This window comes from Benincasa hispida, chromosome 8 (assembly GCF_027475165.1).
Source record: "Benincasa hispida cultivar pf3 chromosome 8, pf3_genome.v1.1, whole genome shotgun sequence".
NCBI lineage: Eukaryota > Viridiplantae > Streptophyta > Magnoliopsida > Cucurbitales > Cucurbitaceae > Benincasa > Benincasa hispida.
In genome coordinates this window covers 33,128,831-33,155,025 of record NC_143485.1, presented here as the reverse complement: position 1 = coordinate 33,155,025, position 26,195 = coordinate 33,128,831, and the positions used below count along the sequence as shown (strand labels likewise).

General features: G+C 32.6%; 1 protein-coding gene across 1 annotated transcript; it reads left to right on the top strand.

Annotated features, from left to right (window-relative positions):
• Nucleotides 1–727: 727 nt before the first annotated feature.
• On the top strand, nt 728–3,115 carry LOC120083540 (tetrahydroberberine oxidase-like). The gene is made up of 2 exons (XM_039039334.2): nt 728–1,787; nt 2,220–3,115. The coding sequence occupies exons 1-2, from the start codon at nt 902–904 to the stop codon at nt 2,969–2,971; spliced, it is 1,638 nt and encodes a 545-aa protein (XP_038895262.1). The 5' UTR covers nt 728–901; the 3' UTR covers nt 2,972–3,115.
• The last annotated feature ends 23,080 nt before the right edge of the window (nt 3,116–26,195 follow it).

Below are 26,195 nucleotides of genomic sequence, written 5' to 3'. Positions count from 1 at the left end.
CCTTGAAAAAATATAATTCATGCAATACTTTTTAAAGTTTTGTCCTTGAATGAAAGAAATAAAATTATAAAGTAAACATTTTATATACATGCTAATATTTGGTAATGATAGTAAAGATTGTATACACATAAAGCAAATAAGCTTGAAAGTTTACACGAATGTATAAATATGTTCACAAAATACTGAAAAGTTATCAACCTAAAATACCAAAGTACATATGCTAGCTAGTTTGTGTACACAAAAATATTGACCATCCCAAAAAGTATGAGAAGACAACGATAATTCATTGTTGTGTAGTAGCAACAAGGATCGGTTTAATTCTACGCATATGAACATAGTTGTTGCACATCAACATTTGAAGTAAATATTCAAACCATATGTAAAATAAAACTATCATGATACATAATCAAACTTGAATTTAAACATAGTTAAAATTGACAAGACAAATAATATTAGTCACCTCTTTGAATATCAAACCATAAGTTACATAATTATCACAAAACTAACACATTCACATGGTTTGAATAATTGGTTAATCTTAATATATATATACATATATATATATATATATATATATATATATATATATAATTCAAGTAGTGGAAACAAAATTTGGTGTATCATTTTTGAATCTATCTTTATTTGGTAGGTATTATCTAGTTGTCCATAGAAGGAGGGTGGAATTATATATTTATAAAAGAAAAATACTCAAATGTTACCTATGCCTAACTAAAATTTTTTACATGACAAGCAATAATGTTTTAAAGAAATTGAATTTTCCACTTGCTTAATCATGTCTCTTAATGAAATATTCCACTAGATTAACACATTTTTAGCACCACTCCTTGCAAACGATTATAAATAGTGGAGGTTTCAGTCACAAAATTCTCAGAACCCAACCATGAAGTTTTCTCCATTAATCCTTCTTTCTCTTGCCTTTATTATTGTATGTTCATCATCTTCATTGTTGTCTGCAACTTCTTCTTCTTATATAAAACATGAGGAGTTTCTTCAATGTCTTCTCCATCATTCTCCAAATACTTACTCTATTACCAAACTTGTTTACGCTCCCATCAACTCTTCCTATTCATCTCTCTTGAATTTCCCCTCTCGAAACTCCAGATTCTCAACTCCCAACATCCCAAATCCACTCCTCATAATAACCCCAACAAATATTTCCCACATTCAAGCAGCCATCATTTGCTCCAAATCACATGGCCTTCAAATTCGAATCCGAAGCGGCGGTCACGACTTCGAGGGTCTTTCTTACGTCGCTTATGTCCCATTCATTGTAGTTGATCTCATTAATCTAAGATCTGTCACCGTCGACGCCGAAAAAAGTAGTGCATGGGTTCAGTCCGGTGCTACTCTTGGTGAACTTTACTACAGAATTGCTGAGAAAAGTCAAACCTTGGCTTTTCCGGCAGGTGTTTGTCCAACTGTTGGTGTTGGTGGGCATTTCAGTGGGGGTGGATATGGAATCTTGCTAAGGAAATATGGCCTTGCTGCTGATAATGTAATAGACGCTTATTTGGTTGATGCTAATGGGGAGTTTCATGATAGAGAGTCGATGGGGGAGGATTTGTTTTGGGCCATTAGAGGCGGCGGCGGAGGGAACTTTGGAGTTGTGGTGGCGTGGAAGGTCAAGCTGGTTCCAGTTCCGGAAACGGTAACGATTTGTGCAGCTAAAAGAACTTTGGAAGAAGGTGCAATCGAGCTAATCGATCAGTGGCAGTATGTGGGTAACAAATTGGAAGAAGATCTATTTCTCAGCATCTTTTTGAATGGTATTGTTTTCACTTGAGTTATTTATTTATTTTACTGTTTTTTTTTAATTAATATTTGAATGGAAATGAATAAACATTGAATTATTTTAAAATAATGGAAGACCAGTTGATTTTTTTTATTAGATTTTAAATGTTTTAAAGTGTGTACATTAATTAAAAACCATAATATCTAAATTATAAAAATATATTTGAAAAATATATTAAAAACTTTATATATTTTAAAATATAAAATATAATATATGAAAGCCTATACTTACATACATATTTGAGACTCTTGTTGTTGAGACATGTTTGAGCATTCTTTGTTGGAAATTACTTTTATTGGTGTTATCAGTTGAAACATGTTTGAGCATTCTTTGTAGTAGAGTTATTTTTGTGATTTATTGACACATTGATTTAAACTCAAATATATTATTGTTGGATGATATATAGGTGGGAAAAATTCAGCTCAAGGAGGAGGCAAAGTAAACCCAACAGCTTTGTTCTTCTCTTTGTTTCTTGGAAAGGCAGATGAACTTGTGGCAATCTTAAAGAAAAAATTTCCTGAATTGGGTTTGACAAAAGAAGATTGTAAAGAAAAAAGTTGGATTGGATCAGCTGTTTCTGCAGCCAATAGGTTTCAAATTGAAGATCAACCCTTGGAAGCTTTGCTCAATAGAACACCTTTAGCCAATGGAAGCTTAAAAATCAAATCTGATTATGTTAAGGAACTCATCACTAAAGTTGGAATTGAGGGCATATGGGAAAGATTAAAATCTCAAGATATAGAAGGAGTAACTCTTGCATTGATTCCATATGGAGGGAGAATGGGTCAAATTTCCGATTCGGAAATTCCTTTCTCACATAGAGCTGGAATTCGATACCAAATTGGCTATATTGTAGGATGGAAAGAACAAGGTCTCGATGCAGAGAAACGACACATAAACTGGATAAGAGAGATTTATAGTTACATGACTCCTTTTGTTTCGAAATCACCTAGAGCTGCATATGTCAACTATAGAGACCATGACATTGGATCAAATAATAAGTATGGAAAGGTAAGCTACAAGCGAGCCCGTGTTTGGGGTTTAAAATATTTTGGTAACAATTTTAATAGGTTGGTACGCCTTAAAACTAAGGTGGATCCTTCCAATTTCTTTAGGCATGAACAAAGCATACCACTCTCTCCCAACCATAGAATTTAATATAGTTTCAACCTATTATTGTGACAAAATCAGAGGTTTGTGTGTACTAATTTCTAAGCATATATCTAGACATATATATATATATATATATATTATGGATTATATGTTGATTTCGCAATCACAATAAATAAATTATTATTGTTAGCTTGTGTTAGAGTATTTTATATTATATGATTCATTAATAGTGTTTATTTTTGTATATGTAATAGTTCAATATTGGATATTTTAGTCCACGTATTACTATTTAAAGTTGTTTTTAATTTTATTGTAGTGTGGCTGAAAACCCTAAATCAATAAATAATAAACCATTAGTCTCCATTCCTCTCTATATTATATGACCTCAAAGCATATATGCTTTATTGATTTTTTTTTCTAATGCATGTTGGTAAATTGATAGTTTTATTTTTATAAAATTTGTCATCATTATTATTATTTTCTTTTTTGTTAAATTATTTCAACAAGTCAATCTATTCATTAAAAATGAAAAAATAAAACAGTGAATCAACTGACCAATCCCGTTGAACAAACATGATACTTTTTATTTTTTAAGAACATTATTGGAAGGGTACTGTTTTAGGCAATATGGTTAAAATAGGCAACTTTTTATTATGAAAAAGTAGCCATATACAACCACTAAATTTGTATTTTTCTTGTGCATTTTGATTGTTGAATTAAATAAATCTATATTCCAGCTTATATTGTGGTATAGAAGTCTTCTAAGGGGAATGCTTCTTAGGGAACAAGTAAAACAAAAAGTGATGAAATTCTTATATCCTTTATAGGTATGTGGGACGTTGAGTTAATTATTATAGTTAGTTGTTAATTATAGTTTGCGGGCTATAACAATTTGTAGGTTACAATAATTTGTGTTTGAGGTGCAAACTATTTTAATACGTGTAAAAAATAGTAAATGGTATAACAAAGAGAAAAAAACTGATGAGTAGAACATAGTAAACACTGTAATAAAAAACATTTGAAAATGGTAATAGTATATTTAATTGTAGATTATAATAACCGAAAACACCAACTGCTATAATAGGCACTCCAACTATGATGCATTTCATGACCACTTGAAGTTGGAGGTCCAAATAACCCTTCAAGGATCATTTCATTGGAGGTTTTTCTCGACCAGAATTGACATAGACATCCATAATCCATGTTTCTTTCACAATCTCCACCACTTTGCTTGATAATAAGTTATTATGAAACATCCTCTTTTATTAATATATTGAATAATACATATTATTTAATTAATTAATCTATTAAAATTATATAAGACTATCTTGCTTCATTTCATAGATTAGATACAAAGATAATTTGTGTTCATAAAATTCTGATAGCATTCTTTACTTTGAGACATGTTATTGTTAGACATCATTTATTTTCAGATATTTATAAAATCTTAAAGCAAACTGTTCCAAAGAGTAATAATTTAAATTCTTGTTATTACATTATTATATATTATCATCTTGTATTAATAATATTTTATATTAAGTTAGGTTAAAAGTCTCTATCAGCATTAATATATATATGATAATAATGATGATGAAAAGAGGTTGCTTTAAATTTTTCCAGACATAAGATTATATTTAAGATTTTTTTGTTATCTTAAAACATTTTAGGGATAACACTTAACCACCATCCAAGACTTTGGCAAATAAGAAAAAGAAAAAGAGATTGCAATATATGTCTAAAAGAAGGGGCAGTTTTGAAAAGCATCTAATTTTTGTTTTTAATGGAAAAAGGTCTTCCAATTTTAATAGAGGGAAAGATTTTGTTTAGATTTTCTTGTGATTATTTTATCTTTACTAATTTTGAATTTTTGAAAATTATTTAATTTTATAAAAAAATTATTTCAAATGATAAAGCTGTATTTACAAGAGTTTATCATTGATAATTTTAAAATTTTGCTATATTTTATAAATATTTTATTTTATTTTTCTATATTTAAAAATGGCCCGAATTTATATTCTCATTTGTTATTTTGAACATGGCTCCAACAATAGATACTTTAAAAAAAAAAAAATACAGAAGACTTCAACGATAGAGAAACCACAAGACAAATCCATATGGAGAACAAACAGGTAATAATGAAAAATCCACGAGCAGCAAACTGACTTCTCTTGTGATAGTTCGTTGACAACAATAGGTACTAAATCGAATATGGATAAATCCACAAGTAACGAGTTTGAGCAGGTCAAGTCCGATCATATCTAAGCAATCACAAAGGTAGATATGACGGTGGTGCTAAGATCTGGACAGAGTCGTTGGTGATCGGCAGGGTTGAATTGCACTTGAACAGGATGAACTCTGGCGAGTCGAGCGGTCACCGTGGCCGTCGAGTCTAGCTGTGGGTAGTCAAATTTGAGTCGCGCCGATGACTTTAGGAAGAAGATACCCTGTCGACGGATGATTTTTGTGTAGTCATTAAATATCTCAAATACATTGCCTACAAACAAAAGCACCAGTAGCACTCACCAATAAGGTATGCAAAACATGTGTATTTATAGGTGAGGATGTCGGTTTATGTTTTTTCTTCAATGCAGAGAGGATTAAGGAGAATGTGAATGTTATAGATTTGAAAGGTTTTCGATGTTGGTTTAGTGGTATTGTCTTATTTTCTTTAATAAAAATATTTTTTTTTTCAATATATTATGTATTTGTTAGCATAATGTATAGAGGTCATGTATTAGTTTGTTATTATTATTATTATTTTTTTTTTGTTATTAACAATTGTAATTTTGACTTCACATACTATCTGTTTTAATTGTTTCAATTTTTGAAAATGTACAAATGCTTTTTTTGAGTTATTAGATTAGATTCTTATTCTTTATTTATGACAGATTTGAGTTTTTGGATTTGTATTTAAATATTGTGTAATTTTGTTGATGGTCGAGATGGATATATCTGTCCATATTTTAAAATAATTGTGTATTTTAATTTAATATTTTATGTTTAGACATTTTAAAATTAGATATTTTTCAAAATTTTATTTTAAAATTAGTGTCCAGTCATCCCAAAAAGAAATATAGAAAGATTGTGAAAATTGTTATAAATCTCTAACACAAGATCCGTCAATCAAAATTTAGAATTTAGGTTCATCTTTTAATCTTTCTGTTTCTTGTTTTCTTTTATCACGTCTCGATTTTTTAAAGAAATAAACATGTTTGATAACCATTTTCGTTTCATGTTTTTAAATTTTAAGTAAGTTTTAAGAAAAATATATATCAAATTTGAGAGATTACAATAAAAAGTAGTTTGGGGTACTTGCAAAAAAGGCAAAATAAAGTATATTAATTAGACTCATAGCCCATATGTTTGTTGTTTGCAAAAATTACAAAAACGAAGTCCAACCTACTTATAAAAGATGTAAAATATCGCAAATGCCCTCTCTATGCTGATATACACTTGATATAGTTGATAAAGTTGATACACTATTGATATACACTTGATACACTTGACTGATATACTTGATAATGATGCACTTGACTGATATTACCTGTCAATCATGCACTCGTTTATACAACTAATAAACTTAATACACTTGACTTATATATTTGGTAATTATGTATATTTAACTAATAAACTGTTGATAAATTTGTCAACTATTCAAACATTTATACTGCTAATAAATTTGGCACACTTGACTGATATATTTTGAAATGATATCCTTGACTAATATACTCTTGATAAACTTAATAATGATACACTCTTTTATAGTTCTGATTCACTTGACTAATATACCACTAATACACTTGATTGATATACTGTTGATAAGCTTGATAAAGATACGTTTGATTGAGTTGATATACTTTATCATGATACACTTAAATTAAAAAAAAAATGAACTTCTTTTTTGTAGCAATAGACCTTCCCTCCAATATCTCTCTTTCACCAATCAACATTCCTTCACACTATCTATTACCAGCCACCGCTCCACCCTCTTGTCGCCTACCTCTGTCGACCACCGCATGTTCGGTCGTTGGTCGTAGTTTTTTTCTCTCTCTATCTTTCTTTCCCCCATCATCTCTCTTCCACCAACTAGCACTGCTCCACACTATTTATCACTGCTCACAACTCCATCTCCCTACCGCTTACCTCCGTCAACCACCACATGTTCAGTCACCAGTTATCACTTTTTTCTCTTTCTATCGATTGATTATTTAGGGTAAATATGAAATAAAAAATAACTAAAATCCAGACTTGAAGTTTTTCTCATATTTGTAAAATGTCAAATATGAGTGATACACCAATAAAACAGCATATTCAAATTATCATTGATTGCAATTTTTCAAGTAGTTTCTCAAAATTACATTTAAGTTTTTTTTCTTTTTTTTCTTTTTTTTAAAATGATACATGCACCTATATTTCTCTCTCCTCTCTCTTTCCCTTTTATTTTTGTTTCTCTCCCATATCTCCTCTTTATCTCTCTCCTATCCAATTTTCTAAAGTTAATTCTTTCCTTTGATACCATTTTCTCTTTCTTTCTTTTAATCTTCTTTAATATATATATATATGTATAAACACATACATATATGTATATGTTTCCTATCATTTCTACTCTCTTCTTTCACTTTTTATTTAATTTCATTAATTAGTTTTTAGTTATTATTTTAAAAAAAAAAAACTATTATTGTTGTGAATTTTAGGAGCACAACAACAAATAGCAAGAACACGGATATAGATAAAATATAATATAATAATAATATATTATATAATAAAATAAATATAATATAATATATAAAGAAAAACTATTTTAAATGGTCAGACTGTTGAAAATATTTACAAGATATAACAAAATTTTAGAACTATCAATTATAGATGCTGATAGACACTGATAGAACTATCGGTGTCCATCAACATTTATCATTGATAGTTCTAAAATTTTGCTATATTTTGTAAATATTTTGATTCATTTTTCTATATTTAAAAACAACCCACATATAAATATATAAAATAAATAAATGACAAAAAATAAATAAAATAACAAAAAATGGATTTCTCTACTTTCTCCGATCTTTTTAGGTAATTTGGCAGGTAGGAGGTGGATTACATGAATACTAATAGTGTGTAATTTCAGACATATGGATAGTAATGGATAAGTGACACATGGCCAATAGATAAGTGTCACATGACCAATGGATACTAATAATGAGCATCTACATTACACCTAATTTAACATATTTATAATAATTTTTAAATCATTATTATTGTTTCTCAAATCTCAATAGTTATCAAAGGATTTATTTCTCTTTTTCCTATTAAAACGATATTTGTCTTTTTCTTATACATTTTGCTTGATGAATTAAACCGAGGGATATCCCAAATCTATACTTTATATTTTGTTAGATAAATACTTTGTCTTCTAAGGTGAATACTTTGGAAACAAATACAACAAAGCGTGACAAAAGAAGTTTGAACCAAAATAAATTTCATATTTTGCCACCTATATATTTCACGTAATTTTTAGTTTGTTCCTTTTAATTTTAAAAGAATTTATAATACCATATATAACTAAATTGGATAATGATTTTGTTTTTTCTATTTTTTTAATGGAATTTATGCTTTTTCCCTTTCAAATCTCTGTTATGGTTCTCACATTTTTTTGGAAAATTATATTTGAATTCTTCAGTTAAATTTGAAAATAAAAAAAGGAAAAAAAATTCCGGACTATTTTCCTTTGCCTTTTGAAAACATAAGTAGAATATTGTACAAAACAAAGAAATTTATAGGATAAAAAGTAAAGGTTTTATAAGCTAATTTTTCAAAAACCAAAAAGAAAAAAGAGTAAAAGAAAAAGAACCCTTCCTTACAAACGGCTTTCGTCGAGCTTTTTCCTTATATCGAACCATTTTGCCTTCAGATGTGTGAGTACCTTGACGAGTACTCACCATTACAGTGGGCTTCAAGCAACAAGAATGAAGGTGAACAGTTGTTGAGATAAAATACCCACGATTGAACTTGAAGACCTGTAATGAAATAGCTGACACCACAGCTAATTCAAATTAAAAATTAAAAAATTAAATACAATTTACACATGCAACAATTTCAAACCTCCACAATTAATTAAGTAATTAAGCACACTAATTGAATAGGCTACTTCTATGGGCCAACAAGATTATGAGAAAGGCCCAACAGATTAATTACTATGATTGCACAACACATAAACCAAAAGCAGCTCTCAGGACTTCAAAATCAGCCACATTTAACGCCTTTGTAAAAATGTTTGCATTTTGATTTTTTGTGCAGATATGTTCCTAAATAATTTATTTGTTCTTCCACTAGGTCACGAATAAAGTGATAGTCTTATGCAATGTGTTTCTTGCGGCTATGCTGAACATGATTTTTAGATATATTGATCAAACTCACGTTGTCACAGTAAAGAGTCATGACATCTTCTGGGACATCATACTCTTGTAACATCTATGTTTCATTCATATTAGCTGAGTCTAGCTACTCCCCGTAGGAATATATTCAAGTTCGGCTATTGACAAAGAAACATAGTTTTGTTTTTTGCTAAACCACGAAATCAAGTTATTGTCTAGAATGAAGCAACCTCTAGATGTACTTTTCTTGTCTTAAGAGCTTCTAGCACAATTTGCATCACAGTAGCCAACCAGAGAGCTACTCGTATCATAAGTCTATAATAAACCATAATCACTCATGCCAATGATATATTTGGTTATTCTTTTAGCACTTAGCAAGTCTGATCTTGGGACAAGACTGATATCTGGTACAAACACCAACATCAGATGGAATGTCAGGTTTGTTGGCTATTAAAAAGAGAAAACTTCTAATGATACTTTTATGCAGAATCTCATCAACTTGATTTCTATCGAGTCTTTTGACATTTTAGTATGAGTAGAAGCAAGAGTTCTTTTAACACTAGCCTTCTCAAGGCCAAACTTTTTCACAATGTTCTTGGCATATTTACTTTGAGAGATAAAAATTTCCTCATTCAGTTGTTTAATCTGAAACCAAAAAAGTAGGACAATTCTTCTATCATTCTCATTTTTAATTCCTTATGTATTTGTTTCACATAGAGTTCTACCATCTCTTATGACAACTCTTCATTTAGATATCCATTTAGAAATGCACTTTTTACATCTATTTTGATACAGTTTGAATTTCAGAAGACAAGATATTTAAAAGAAGTCTAATAGCCTAACAAGATGTTTTTAAGGGAAAATTTCTTCACATTTAAGATGGATTCTACTAAAACATTATCAGACAATCTGGATGAGTTTAAAAAGATAGTTTCTGAGTTCAGGAGTCTTGGCGAAAAGATTGGCGATAAGAATGAAGCCTTTATTTTGTTGAAATCTCTACTCGAAGCCTATAAGAAGGTAAAGAATGTCTTAAAATATGACAGAGAACCAGTTATCACTTATGCCATTATTTCAGCATTGAGAACTATGGAGTTGGAGCTTTATACAATAAAAAAGGAACAACCTAGTGTAGAAGAGCTATTTGTCAAGGACAAGAACAAGCTAAATCATTCTAAAGGGACTAGGAATCAGTCCAGTGAAGAGCAGAAACCAAAAAACCAAACTGAGATATAATTACTATAAGAAGAAAGGACACTTAATGAGGGATTACTACAGTTTAGAATGGAAAAATCAGAAAAAAGAGAAGGATCAGAAACGAAAACAGCCAAAATGCTAAGTGGTTGAAGGGTCTTATTTCTATTCTGATGCTTTAGCCTCTACTAGAAGCAAAACCAATCAAATAAGTCCTGTCGGGAAGCATGATTGGGTAGTTGACTCTGGCTATACCTATCCTATGACACCCTTTTGATTTTGGTTTAATACTTACAAGGATGTGGATAGAGAATCTATGTACATGAGGAACAATGAAGCCTTCAGAATCAAAGGGGTTAGTTCAGTATCCTTAAAGTTAAAGGATGGATGAATCAAGCTTCTTAGAAATCTGAGACATGTACCTTTACTCAAGAGAAATTTGATATCTCTGGGTATGCTTGACTCCATTGGGTGTGAGTGTAGAGGAAATGATGGAATCCTAGATGTGATTAAGGTTTCTAAGGTAGTTTTGGTTGGTGAAAAAGGATGGAATCCTAGAAATGATCTATATATAGTAAGAAGAGTAGAGATGATGGCTAGTGCCTACACTATTTCAACAGCAAACTTGACAGAGGCAGACTTGTGGCACAAAAGACTATCACATATCAATGTAAAAATGATGGAAACACTATCTAAACAGGGTATACTGCCTAGTGAACATCTTTCCTTCTGTGAACACTATATTATAAGGAAAGCTACTAGATAGAGCTTCACAAAATCTCAGCATACTAACAAAGGAATACTAGACAATATTCATTCTGACCTATGGGAACCATCTCCTATACCAAGCCTTAGTGCCTCAAGGTATTTTCTAACTATAGATAATTTTTTAGGAAGAGTTAGATATACTTCCTTAAAACTAAGAACCAAGTCTTTGGGAAGTTTAAAGAATGGAAAGCTATGATAGAAACACAAACATCTAAAAGTTTAAGATACTTTAAAACTGACGATGGGCTTGATTTTTGTAATGAAAACTTTGACAAATACTGTAGTGAGAATGGTATAACTAGGCATAGGACTGTGAGGTACTCACCTCAATAGAATAAGGTTACTAAGAAGTTAAACAGAACTGTAATGGAAAGGGTAAGATGTTTGCTTTCTGATGCTATCCTAAGTGAAAACTTTTGAGCAGAAGCTACAGTCTACACTGTTTACACCTTGAATAGGTGCCCTCACACATCTCTAGAGTTGTTTACTCCCGAGGAGAAGTGGACTAATCATCCTCCTAATCTAGACAACCATAAGGTTTTTGGGTGTGTAAGGTTTGTTCATCAAAATAAGGAAAAGTTGAAGGCTAGAGCTGCTAAGTGCATGTTTGTAGGCTTTACAGAGGGAGTCATAGGATTTAAAACGTGACATCCAGTAGAGAGGAAGTTCATAGTTAGTAAAGACATCACTTTTAAAGAAGAGGAGATGTTTATGCAAAAGGAGAAAAGGCTTGAGGATGAAGTTGAGACACCTAGCACAGGTATTAAGGTGAAGTTAACTACTGAGTAACCAACATAACCTAACTTACCTAGTGACATAGAAGAAGTTGAGGAAGAAGCAGGGGAACAAGAAGAGAGACTGTTAATCAGTAGCCAGACTTGAGTCAATATGCTTTAGCCAGGGATAGACAAAGGAGGACCATTACCTCTCCACATGCTGAAATGAACTATATGAATTTAGTTCTAAATGCTACTGTGGCTTCTACTGACCAAAAACCAACAATTTTTTAAGAAGCAACAAGTTGTTCTAATGCAAGGAATTGGAGAGAAGCCATGAATGAGGAAATGCATTCACTAAATCTGAATGATACTTGGTCTTTAGCTCCTCTACCTAAGGGTTATAAACTAGTAGTTTCCAAATGGGGTTTCAAACACAAAGAAGGTATATCTCATGATCAGAAACCTAAGTATAAGGCAAGGTTGGTTACAAAGGGGTTTACACAAAGGAAAGGAATAGACTACTCAAAGATTTTCTCTCCAGTTGTCAAACAAACTTCTATAAGGCTTCTCTTATCCTTGGTTGCTCTAAATAACATAGAATGGTATCAATTAGATGTGAAAACGTTCTTCCTTCATGGACATCTAGAAGAGACAGTCTACATGATGCAACCTAAGGGATTTTAAGTTAAAGGGAAAGAAAATCTCTATTGCTTACTCAACAAGTCAATTTATAGGCTGAAATAATCACCTAGGTGCTGGTATAGAAGGTTCAATGAATATATATCTAGCATTGGATTTAAAAGAAGTTCCTTACAAGGACAAGGTTTACTTAATGTGGATGACATGTTACTGGCAAGTAGGTCAAAAGAAGACTTAACTCATGTTAAAAACCTCATAAAAGGAGAGTTTGATATGAAAGACTTGGGAGAAGCAAGCAAAGTTCTAGGGATTGAGATCCTAAGGAACATGAAGGAGTCTATCTTAAGCATCAACTAATTTAACTATTGTGAGAAGATCGTAAAAAGGTTCAACCTAAGTGATGCTAAACCAATAAGCTTGCCTATTGCTTAGCACTTCAAGTTATTCTCAACCAACACTCATAAAGATTCTGACCTAGAACATCAAAAACAGATGTATGTTATACCATATAGCCAGGCAGTCGGAAGCCTAATGTATTTAATGATTTCTACCAGACCTGATCTCTCATACTCAGCTAGTCTTGTTATAGGTATATGTCTAACCAAGATAAAATAGACATTGGGACACCACTAAATGAAACTTAAAATACTTAGTCTAGTCTAAAAACTCAAGACTAGTCTACTGATGACGGGCATAAATGTACGTTATTATAGGTCTTTTATTTAGAATTATGAGGGATGATAAGAATAATATGTGGTGATTATACTAAGAATTCATGAGAAAGTGAGCTTGCATTGATTAGCAATGAAAATCTCGACTAACCCACTATTATGCTTTATTTTGCATCCAAATGTCTATTTCTGTAACTATCACAGGAATCGATCGCATGCGGTGAATCTCACTATCGCAGAGGCGATCGCATACGTTCGACGCATGAATGTTACATCCATTAACCGCATGCATCCATCGTATAGAGGTTACAACTACAGAGTAATAACCATAATAGAGGGATGAACGCAAGGGTGGTGGAATGCGATGATACTTTGGAAACCAAGCATGAACGCATACCTCGGGAGTATCAAAAGATGATGATGACAATTCACCTACCACACCGTTAGTAGCAGAGATTCAGAGCAAGTTCATCTCGCTGTTAGCAGTAGAAATTCAGAGAAGGACCATTAATGTTGTCGGCGATCAAGCTTTATAAATAGAAGCCTTAGAGCCCAACTTGAAATCATCCGAGCTTCTGCCTTAGGGCAGATCCTTGTGATCACAGACGAAAGTGTGAGAAGACATTCTTGAGAGTTCTTCATTCCTCCAACCATTCCGAATGCCGACCGGAGCTCCGCTGGACATAGATCTTGAGAGAGACTACTTCACCGCTCATCCATGGCATCACCGGCAGCCTTGACACACATCTGATGGAAGCAAGACATTGCCCCCATCTGGCCCTTCATCTTTCTTCTATCTTTGTATTGTTTTACATTTTGGCTTAATACATTAATCCATTTTGTGATCAATGAATTTTTCTATTTTCTTCGATTCCATCTTCATTTACCTCTGCTTTATCATCTTTTACTTTCATTGAAACGACTAAGTAAGATTGCTAGAGTATCACATACTTAATCATGCGACATAGACATATGAAGCATATAGCAAACCACCGAGAGGTGTGCGTTGCGTGGGTATTGTGAGAAAATCCTATTTGCTTAGTGTGAGACTATAACAACACTTGTCTATGAGCGGTCGCAATGCTTGTTATGAGCTGATCAGCGACGACTAACTGCCCGAGAGGGTAAGTAGTGGAACTCACTAAGCGAAGTAAGCAGTGTTCCTAGAGATAGGAATAATCTTATGTCAACCATGTTTTAGGTGATTATCTTGTCTTATGTGTGCATCATTCATCATTTGGACATACTTGGGAGAGTAGTCTAAAAGCCAAATCTAGGCTTGAATCGCATAAGCAAAAATAGAGGCTTAGAAATAAGTTCTCTTTGCTATTACACAGGGCATGCACCCTATAGATAGGATATGATAGTATACCTTCACATCGCATGCGTCCAGAAGTAGGATACGGTGGTATGCGGTCACCTTGTTTATGCGTGAAAGTGCGTGAACAAGAATAGAGACTTAGACATAAGTCCTATCGACACTATCGCATATGCATCGCATGCGTCTTAGTCAATTTTGTATAGCATAATCGCGTAACTTGTGCTGGCTGGGTTACCCTTGTGATCAAGCTTAATGTCACAGTGAAGTCATCCCCTCCTCCATTTTGTCTACTTTCCCATGCATCTTATTACGCGTTAATAGTTGTCGTGTCTCTAACTCTTATAGTCATACTTCCATTGCTTAATCTGTTTAGTTAGGAGTAGGAGTAGTTCATAGTCCTTCAACTTCATTATTCTTTTATTCTTCGCTGCAAACACATTACTTCATAACATTTAGCTACAAGTCCTTGAGTTCGACCTCGGATCACTCCGAGAAACTTGCGATCTCGTTATACTTGGCAAGAGAGCAAAAAAACTTGTGGCAGGAATGCATGGTCATTGCATAGATTCTTAAACGCATATTGCATATCTGACGCATGGAGAACGAACGATAAACGCATATTTATTTACTCCATTTTCCAACATCATCTACAAAAAATCAGTTGATCTAAACTTAGAGTTATATGGATATGTGGATGCTAACTATCCTGGTGATTTAGACAAAAGGTGGTCTCTAACAGACTATCTATTCCTTTATGGTCCTAATCTAATCAACTAGAAAGCCACATTATAACTTATAGTGGCTTTATCTACAACAAAAGTTGAGTATATGACATTAACTGAAGCAATTAAAGAGGCATTGTGGCTTAAGGGATTGTTGAAAGACTTTGGATTAAGTCAAACAGCGGTAAGACTCTATTGTGACAACCAAAGTGCTAAAAATTTATTATGAAATCTGCATTACCATACTAGAACAAAACATATTAATATAAAGTATCATTTCATCAGAGACAAAGTTGAGATAGGGAAAATAGAAATCTTAACAGTTCACACATTGGAGAACACAACAGACATGTTGACAAAACCAGTATCAAAACTTAAATTGATCTAATGTTTAGAACAAGATGGTTTTGAACTTCCAGACACTAGGTAAATAGAATGGTCAGAATCAGGAAGATCAGGAGATTGTAGGCATTATAGTCAAGGTGGAGAATTTGTAAAAACAGTGACTCAAATACCATTTCAACTACTTTAGTTTACATAATAAACTTTATCTTGTAACAGTAAGATGGTATGTGTTATAAATATCATGATCAGGACGAAAAAAAAGAGAGAGAGAGAGAGAAAGAGAGAGAGAATTTATCGTACTTTCTTTTTTTCTGTAAACTACAATTGCTGTAAGCAATCTTCAAGTAATAAATAAAAGAATCTTCCTGTGGACGTAGGCTTATTGGCCGAACCACGTAACTCTATGTGTTCCTTCTTTTTCTCTTTATCTTCTTTTTCAATCTTCTTCTGTTTTTCTGCAAATCAACGAAAACATGATTTTATAATCAAATCACAATGTTTTCAGAGTATTGAGTTGCAACGAATAAAGAATTTCTGTCATTGAGTCATAAATTTCTCTCATCGAGTAGCATCGAGTTAAGAATTTCTCTCATCGAGTTACATGGAGTAAAGATTAATACTCATCGAGTATGATCGAGTACAAATTAATACTCATCGAGTTCCATAGATGAAATAAAAAAAAAAACTTCTCGAGGTAAGAAGAGAAAAGCCCATCAAGTAACGAGTAGAAACTCACCCAGTAACAAGTATATAAACATTGAGGAATTAACAATGCTTATCGAATAAGATAGAAAAATAGAGAGAGCTTTACCCGAAGAAACGGAGCTTTCCTTAGCCATATCTTCATTAACTCAGGATTGATCTTGATTAATTGGGCTTACACAAGATAGTATAACCCAAAATGTTGGGTTTTATTTCCTAAAACTCGGAGTTTATAAAAAGATAGGCATATTCTATAGTCAATAAACTTATTATTGATTCTATAAAGTTCATACATAAAAGACTAAATCCAATAAACTAAGGATGCATGGCTATTATATGAATACTTGAACTTTATGTAGAGACATAGATATGGATCAAGTTCGAGTAAAAAGGCAAAACGGTCTATAGTACATGATTAAGCTTGAGTACCTTATTCTGGTAACGCTATTGGATGTGGCATACTCTATAGCTATTACAAGTTGTTGTAAAGATACTACAAACGAAGTGATCCTGATTCGTTCATGTATTGAAACGAGGAGTAGGGGCGTCCTATGCAATGAGTTTTCATAAGATCGGACCAAGAAATAAGTCACTTTTACTTTATAACGTTGTTTACTGTATAAGACTGACCACTTCATTTAGATGACCTAGGTAACTCGATCTTAGTCCTGAGCTAACTATGAACTCCTATTTATTCGGGATTATCCTTAAATTTACATAGCTGAGGTTAGCTCAACAGCGCCGGCTCAATAAGCCTCCCATTTCAGGGGTAAGACTGGGTAGATAGTTGGGGACATAGGGTGCAAGACGAAATTCACGCCTACCCGATTTAGGGATAGGAGAAAGGTTGTTCTCTTAAGTACTGAATCTAAGTTTTGAACAAGGGGCATCCTCTCACTTGGCTGAGAGGGATCTGGTTTAGTGACTGAACCACAAACCAATTGTTCATTAAAAGATCAATAGGAACTTAAGAAACAAGGCGTAATCTTGGAGGTAAAACAGAAATTTGATCCAGCTGCTATTATGAACAACATGTGAAGGGTCGACTTACTAGTAATGCTTAAATCATGTGGACATAATATATTTACAGTGAGGGAAATGCAACTATGGGCTTTAGTTGAGTGACCCATTAGTTAATGAATGGGGATTAATTCGGTGTAAATAGTTTGGCCAATTAGTCTCAGATCATTGGAGCCCATGATCTGTAGGTCCGCGAGGTCCCCCTATGAGCTCGTAAATGGATTAGTTTTAGAGTAGCGTGATAGGTTAATTAGAAATATTCAAATTAGAATTAAACGAAATTGGAGAATTAATTTTAATATTAAATTCATGAATAGGGATTCAAGAAGATGGAATTTGTGTAAAATTAATATAATATTTGATATTAAATTAATTAGAACTAATTAAATTGTTCAATAAATTATTTATTATTAATTTTATTAGAAAACTAATTTATGACATTAATTTTGTAAAATTAATAAAGTTTTCAATTTTAAAATTAAAATTATATTTTTTTCAATTTGATATTAAAAAAGTTTTGGAAAACAAAAATTTGAGTAAAGATGGTTTTCTCTACTACACCTAACCAACTAGCTCACTCAATTTCCCACTTGCTCTTGCTTCAATTTACCTAGCATGAGCTGCATCTCATGCCACCTTCTTCTTTGCATGAATGTTTTGCAATAAATAGGGAAGATGGAAGTGGAAATCGGGGATGCAAACTATTAGAACTTGTGAAGTATTGTTGAAAACTTGTAAGGTTGAAGAAGAGTTCTTCAAGTTGCATCAGTGGTGTTCTTCTCCAAATTCCCTTTATTCAAACTTATTTTGAGTCCCCCAACTCAACCTAAAGCTCTAAGAGAATAGTAGGGAACATCTGTTTACAAAGGCTCTCACGGCTAAAGTATTCGAGGGTCATCTAGAGAGTCCGGGTCTACGGGACATGCGGTACCTTATCTAGGGCAAGTGGGAGATGATACTGGGGTATAGAGTATGCCCTAATTTATTGTATATTGTATTGATTTTTTTAAGTATTGTACATTATTATGCCGAGCCATTAGGACAAGTGGGAGATTGTTGGGATTGGTGTCCTAATTTTCCGCAGTCTCGTAGTTTGTAAACAGTTTGTACACATTTTTATTAATAAAATAAATGTTTTTTTATTTGCATTTACTCATATCTAATAAATTACGATCCATGGTTATTTTATGTAAACTTAAGCATGTATGTGAGACATACAAGTGGATCATGCATTAAGTAATAACCTAAATGGTCAGTAGTATAAGGATAAATGAGAGATACCTTATCCTATGACACTACGGATACGATCCGCTTTGTACATATTTATAAGTGTTGTAAAGTGCTACAAGTGGTCTGATCCTGACTATTCAAGTGGAGACATGCAAGCGGGGGTATCCTATACACAGAGTTTGTATAAGACCAGGCCACGAGATGATTCGTCTCTTTATATAACACCGTTGATAATTGAGACTTACATTTCACTAAAACGACCATAGGTGACATGACCTTAATCCTGAGTGTTTTAAGAACTTCTGCCTATGAGGGCGGTTCTTTGATTAGTATGGGTTAGAGTGGCCAAATTGTCAACTCAATAAGCCTACATTTTTAGGGATTTGTCTGATTGGGGAGTTAAGAACTCAGTTACACAAGACGAAATTCACTCCTTCCATGAAGTAGGGCTAAGTAGATAAATTTCTCCTTTAAAGGCTGATTCCAGGTCTTGAACATAGTGGCCACACCTTCTCTTTGGAAGAGAGAACTCAGTCATAGTAGGACTATGATTTATTGTTCATTAGAGAAGTCAGTGGTACTTAAAGAGTTAGATGTAACTACAGGGGAAAAACGGTAAATTGGCCAGTTGTACTTACGAGCGATTTGTGAAGGGCTATCGCACTGTTGATTGGTCATATAGACACAGAAATATATCTATAGTGAGAAGAGTGCAGCTGTTGGTCTTTGGTAGAGTACCCGACAGTTAACGAATGGTGGATCTTATGACTAAAGCATTTAGTTAGTTATTCACGTACTGTTGGAGCTTCAAGATACAGGTCCATGAGGTCCCATTGGTAGCTCAATGAGTTCAAGATGAGAATTAGATTTTAGGTTAGATTGAAGTGTTTAAACTAACAAGAGGAAATTCAATTATATGAGATAATTGATTTGTTTTCTGATGATTCTATCTTGCATTTGAATGCTGAGGAAAAATGAAATTATTTTGTACAAAGAAAGAAGAGAAAGATTGACAGCTCTCAATGCTTAGCAATAATGGCGATTTTTTTAAGATCAAAAGACTTATAGTACAGATTTACGCATGCAAGGTAAGGGATGAGAAATAGACAACAAGATTTTAACATGGTTTGGCAAGAGGCATGTCCACGAGAAGAGTTGAGATTTATTGAAGTAGAAAGGGAAAAATATTACAGATAAATTCGTCTAACTCATTGATTTCTCTTTTTTTTTTTTTCCTCTCTATTTTAGATCTTTTATATATAGGATGTTCACAATTTTGTTGAGAGATAAAAGTAAGATAAAATATCAGTTTCACTTTAAATAGTTACTGTTCTAGTACTTTTCTATATACTTGAGGAAGAACGGGATGTCATAATCAAGCATGGAACACAATCATTAGAGAGTCGGTGTGCTGTAATACATGGGATGCATACGTCTCAGTTCCAGAAGGTACTTTGTTATGCTTACAGTTGCTATTCTTCTAGGGTTGGGAAAGAAGTGAGTTACTAAAACCAACTCAATAAGGTACTTTGTTGTTTACTCAAATCCCTTTGTGAAAAATATAATATTCTTATTCTTTGAGTGTTAAACTGCAATTAGATAAACTAGCTAAATCTATGAGGATCAATTCTGTTTATGATCAAAATTATCTCGATAGTAGATAGGTTACTAATTGTTGTTACACTTTTTTTCACTTGAACAGGATATACAAGAGAAAGGAGCAATATTGTGGTGATTGAACCATATAGAAGATAGGTTACTTGTTTTCTTATCTTTTTTTTTCTTATCTTCTTTTTTTCTTCTCTCTTGATAAGGAAATTCTTCTTTTCAGTTTCTTCAAAATAGTCTCTTCTTAGCCTTTACGAGTGGATATGAAACTATTTTAGAGTAAGGTTCTTTTGAAAACTAGTCGAATTAGAATTTGGGAGCTAACTCATTTGAGCAATAATGAAATGACTTTGAGTGAATTTTTTCATTTTATTAGGTTCCAGTTTTGTTTGCAAGGCTAAATTTTGATTCTTAAGGATTTAGAAAGAAGATAGGAAGATTGCATTGGACATGTTTTAAGAAAGTTGACAAATGGAGAAGATGCACCCAACACAAAAAGGACTTCATAACAACATTAATAACAAGTACAGGTAATATTTAAAAGATGTTTATCTTAAAAGTCTATTTGTTCTAAATTTTTGGAATAGATTCAGTGTTGGAATGCTATGACTATCCTGCAGTTATGGTAGTCATAACTTAGTTGTTTATGACTTCCATTGAGTGGTTTATGGTAGTGGAACTTCTTAGGCATCCTTTGATAGTTTATATTTATACATTATTTGTCTAAATGAATCTGGTTGTACTATGGTCATTTGTGGGTTAGGTTAGTTCTTCATTATCATCGTCAAATCTTTTGTTATCTCTTGTTTAACCATTTATTGTGCTTCTTTGCCAATTTCAATCAAATTCTTCATTATCTAGGATTGACCACCGATAGCATCTTTTAGTTGGAGATGTTTTTGTGGTTTCATTTGATTGAAGTCTTATATCCATTTGGTGTGCTTTTTAGTTGTTTAAAGTTTTGGTGTTGCTTTAGGGGGCTTTTTACCTTTTAGTTATAAGGATAATGTAAAACTTCTTAGTTGGAGATGCTAGTTTTTTCCTTTCCTCTTTCGTATACTTATGCTTATGTTTTGGCATATTTTGGATTTTTATTATATGATTCAAGCTTCTGTGTGGTTGTTTATAACAAAACTTGATATCTTGGCCTTCTTTGCAAATTCCCATGAAGACTCGAAATCATAAATTCCCATGTATTCTTTCCATAGTACCCTAGCTTGAATTTCATAAATTCTTTGTGTGGGGTAATTGAATTGTTATTATATGTTTGTCTATTTTTCTCTACTTGCAGGAAGTCATGCTTTCAATTCGAATCAAATCTGTGGTGGATGGTGGAGAGAACATAACGAAGGAGCAATTGAAGGACTATTTGGAAAACTATATAATGGCAACAAGTGTTTGCACTTTTGTTTTGGCAACAAGTTTTAGTTTATATTTTTTAGTTTAAAACTAAGTTCTTGCTCTTTTTTGATACACCAATAAAATTTGTTTAGAACTAACAAAATTTTAGTTTTGCTATGTAACTCTTATAAGTTTTGGTAATTTGTTCATTACCTTGGTTTTAGATTATCATCAAATTCCTCTTTTGTGACTTATTATTATGAATTTGTGAAATCAATTAAGAATTTATTTGTACATGGACGGGTTGATTACCTTGGTTTTTAGGACATATAGTTTTTAACTTTTTGATCGACATGAAAAATGGATTGGACAATAATTATATTGAATACACGGATAATAATTAAAAAAAGGGACATGGTATTTACAAAAAATGGATAATAATTGAAAAAAATGGACAATAATTTTGGGCTTTAAAACCGACATTAAAGATAGTGTTATTAAAGCTCTTTAATGTGTACAATGTCGGTTTAAAACCGACATTAAAGACAACCAACATTAAAGAGTTTTAATACACTAGAAGAAATTCGGGCTTTAATGTCGGTTGGAAAAAGTGAAATCGGATGTATAATGTCGATTTTTTTTAAAAAAAATGGATAAAACATTGAAGATGGATTTTAATGTCGGTTTAAAACCGACACTAAAGGTGTAATATTTTTTTTCTTATTTTATTAAATAATATATCCCTAATTTATCGCGTCCTTCTCGATTATCATTCTTCGCCCAAACCCTATCTCTATGTCGCGCCGTTCACCACCCCTCACCGGATCTCCTTCACCTTTCTTCGCTCGCTGTCGCTCGTTATTCACCTTTCTTTGCTTGCCGTCGATCTCCTTTCCGTGTCTGTCGATCTCCTTCATGTCGTCGCTCACCCGTGTCTGTCGATCTCCTTCACGCCGTCGATCTACTTCTCTTCCGTGTCATGAGAGAAGTAAGAATACATATATTTTGTTCTCAACCTGCTGTTAACTTTATTGAAAGTAAAGTTGTGTACAAGTAAGCTTGGTTTTATTGGAAGCTATCAACTATTCAATTGATCTAGTTTTTTTTATTCTGTTATAATTGTCTACTAGTATTCATGTTTTGAAGCATGAGGTCTTGAAAGATTATTACTTGGTGGGGTTGTGAGAATTGGAATTGTGAAAATTGGAATTCTTTAAAAGGAAGAACCAAAGTTTGGGATTAGTGGAGTTGTGAGAATTAGAATTGCTAGGCTGATTGGGCATTTCTCCACCATGTTTCGGATACTTTTGATTCTGTTTTTTTGAAGAAAGACGAAAAAGGAGTGAGGATTTTACAGTGGATTTTTTTTTTCTTTTTAGTTGCTAATCAATAAAATCAATAGAATCGATACATTTTGCAGTGGAACAACTGCCATGTCCATTGTTAAACAGATAAAATGGCTTTTTCTTTTTTAGTTGCTAATCATAGATCCAATTTGGTTTTATCTTTCTTAAGTAGGAAGAGCATCATATTAGAGATTCACAAATTTTTGGAATATGATTTTTGATTGTCAATCTGCAAATTTCATGTACTTTGACTCTAATTTTGACACATTTCATGAGGGATGTTAGAGATTCAGTACATCCATATTCACTAAATCAACTTAGTGTTCTCTCAGAAACAACTTAGTCAATGAGAAGTAAGAATACATATATTGTTTGTCCCATGATGTTTTTTTATAAGGTTCATAAGAAAGTCACATTCATAAGAGATTTCATGTTAAAATTTTTAAAATTGTATGCCAAGTCGTGGGATTATTGTGTACCATCTCATGCTTTTTAAGTAAAACCCACCTCTTTCATAGTTCATAGGCTCTTCTTTTGTTGCATTCACATCCTTTTGTTCTTCATTTTTAATTGTAGCCATCTTGTAGCGTTATTTTTCACTAGAATGGAGAGGTGAGAGCAAGAAAGTATACTATCATCCTGATTAGAGCAATTTTATTGTAACATCTTGTGAGATCTCATGTCTTGTTTTCTTCATTTTTCTCGTAAACTCTAATTTATATGTAACGTGGTTAATGGTTCATGCTTGTCATCTCCATATGTTACCGTTTAGAGTCCTTACCTCCCATTGGCTTTAGCTTAGAATTCATTGTCAGTTGTTATGTGGTGTTGAGTGAAGTTTTTCATTTGTTAGGTTCAAGTTTGATGTGTAAGGCTAAATTTTGATTCTTGGAGATTTGGAAGGAAGATAGGAAGATTGCATTAGACTGTTTTAAGAAGGTTGACAAGTAAAGAAGGTGCACCTAGCACAAAAAGGACTTTATAACAACATTAATAACAAGGACAAGGTAATATTTATAAGATGCTTATCTTAAAAGTTTAGTTGTTCTAAATTTGTTGAAGTTGCATATTTTACAATCATAATTTTATGCTTTTAAATTTTCCCTTGTTATTTTTATTTTTTATTTTTTTTTAGATTAAGTTGCATATTTTACAATCATGGATAAGTCATGGATGAAAATGAATAGAATGTCAACTGAGTATGGTTTAGGGGTCGGGGTGTTTATTAAAAATGGTCTACAACATTCAAATATACGGAATGTCATGAGTTGTCCATGTTTGAAGTGTGTTAATGCAAAGACTCTAGATGTGAACAAAATAAGAGAATACTTATTTTTTAATGGTATAGATCAAAGTTATCAGACATGGATTTTTCATGTGAATCATTACCGATTAAGAGGAACAATGAAAATGTGTCTACTAGTGAAAAAGACGAAGCTGATGAGGATGATGTTGATGTTGATGACACAATTGGAATGTTTGAGGCTGCATACAATAATTATTTTAGTGGAAAATCCGATAATTTTGAAAAATTATTAGGCAAAGATACCATTGTACCCAAATTGTAAAACTTTTTCCAAAATATCTACATTGGTAAAGTTATATAATTTAAAAGCTAAATTTGAATGGAGCGATAAGAGTTCAATGAGTTGTTGGAATTAATTCATGACATATTACCTAGTCCTAATGAAATTCCAACTTCTACTTATGAAGCAAAAAAGATATTGGGTACTTTTGGAATGAAGTACGAGAAGATTCATGCATGTAGAAATGATTGTTGCTTGTTTAGAAAAGAACTCTCTAATGCAAATGTATGCCCCATTTGTGGTACGTCAAGATGGAAGCTTCAAAAAATTTAAACGAACGGGCTAAGAATATCCCAGCAAAAGTTATGTAGTATTTCCCCCCAAATCCAAGATTTGAAAGAATGTTTCGAAGTAAAGAGACAACAAGTTTATTGATGTGGCATGCTAAAAAAAAGAAATAGATGGTTTATTAAAACATCCCAAAGATGCCCTATCGTGGAAAAAAAACAGATAATTTGTGGCCAGAGTTTGGGTCAGAACCTTGAAATCTTCGTCTTGCTCTTTCGACAAATGGGGTAAATCCACATGGAGATCTGAGTAGTAGATATAATTGTTGGCCAGTGATGTTAGTGACGTACAATCTACCTCCATAGTTGTGCATGAAGCGAAAATTTTTTATGTTGATTGCACTAATATCTAGTCCTAAACAACCGAGAAATGACATAGATGTTTATTTAGCTCCGTTAGTAGATGACTTGAAAAATTTTTGGAAAGATGGGGTAGAATGTTACGATCCATATGAAGAACAACGTTTCATGCTTAAAGCCATTTTATTATGGACTATTAATGATTTTCTTGTGTATGGTAACTTGTGTGGTTGTACGGTTAAAGGATATCATGCATGTCCAATTTGTGAAGAGAATACTTCATCCACTTATTTACCAAAAGGGAAGAGGATGACATATCTCAGGCATCACAAGTTTCTACCCCGCCATCATCCATATAGGAAACAAAAGAAAGCTTTTATTGACGCACAAGAATTAGAATTTGGTCCAGAACCATTGAGTGGGGAAGAAATTCTTGCAGAAACAAGTAAGTAGCAATATTCATTTGGTAAGAAAAGTATCATAGAAAAGAACAGTGGAGATAACACTTCAACTTATTGGAAGAAAAAATCTATTCCTTTCGAGTTAGAATATTGGAAGTATCTTGACATGCGATATTGTTTAGACATGATGCACATTCAAAAGAATGTACGTGCAAATCTTATTAGCACATTGCTTGATATTCCTGGTCAAACAAAAGACGGAATAAAGACTCGATTAGATTTGGTGGAATTGAACATTAGATCAGACTCAGTCCCTTAATTAGGAGAGAAAAAAGTCTTTTTACCTCCTGCATGTTATACATTAACGCGAGCTGAGAAATTGAGCTTTTGTAAGGTACTATCAGAAATTAAAGTACCTAAAGGCTATTCATCGAACATTCAAAGTTTAGTGTCACTCACAGATTTGAAACTTTATGGACTTAAGTCACATGACCATCACGTTCTTATGCAACAATTATTACCGGTAGCCATTTGTGATATTTCAAAATTGTTGCTTATTATAGTTATCATTGGATATTGATTGTAATCAGTCTACAAGAAAATTGTGTTTGTGTTTTGGATTCTCTTCGAAGCAAGGTTCAAGAGGATTTTCACGGAGTTATAAATATGTAAGTGTAATTGAACTTTCTTAGCTCTTA

Coding starts and splice junctions, on each gene's coding strand:
- LOC120083540 (XM_039039334.2), top strand. CDS start 902: ATGAAGTTTTCTCCATTAATCCTTCTTTCTCTTGCCTTTATTATTGTA. Junction 1,788..2,219: donor TCTCAGCATCTTTTTGAATG/GTATTGTTTTCA, acceptor GATGATATATAG/GTGGGAAAAATTCAGCTCAA.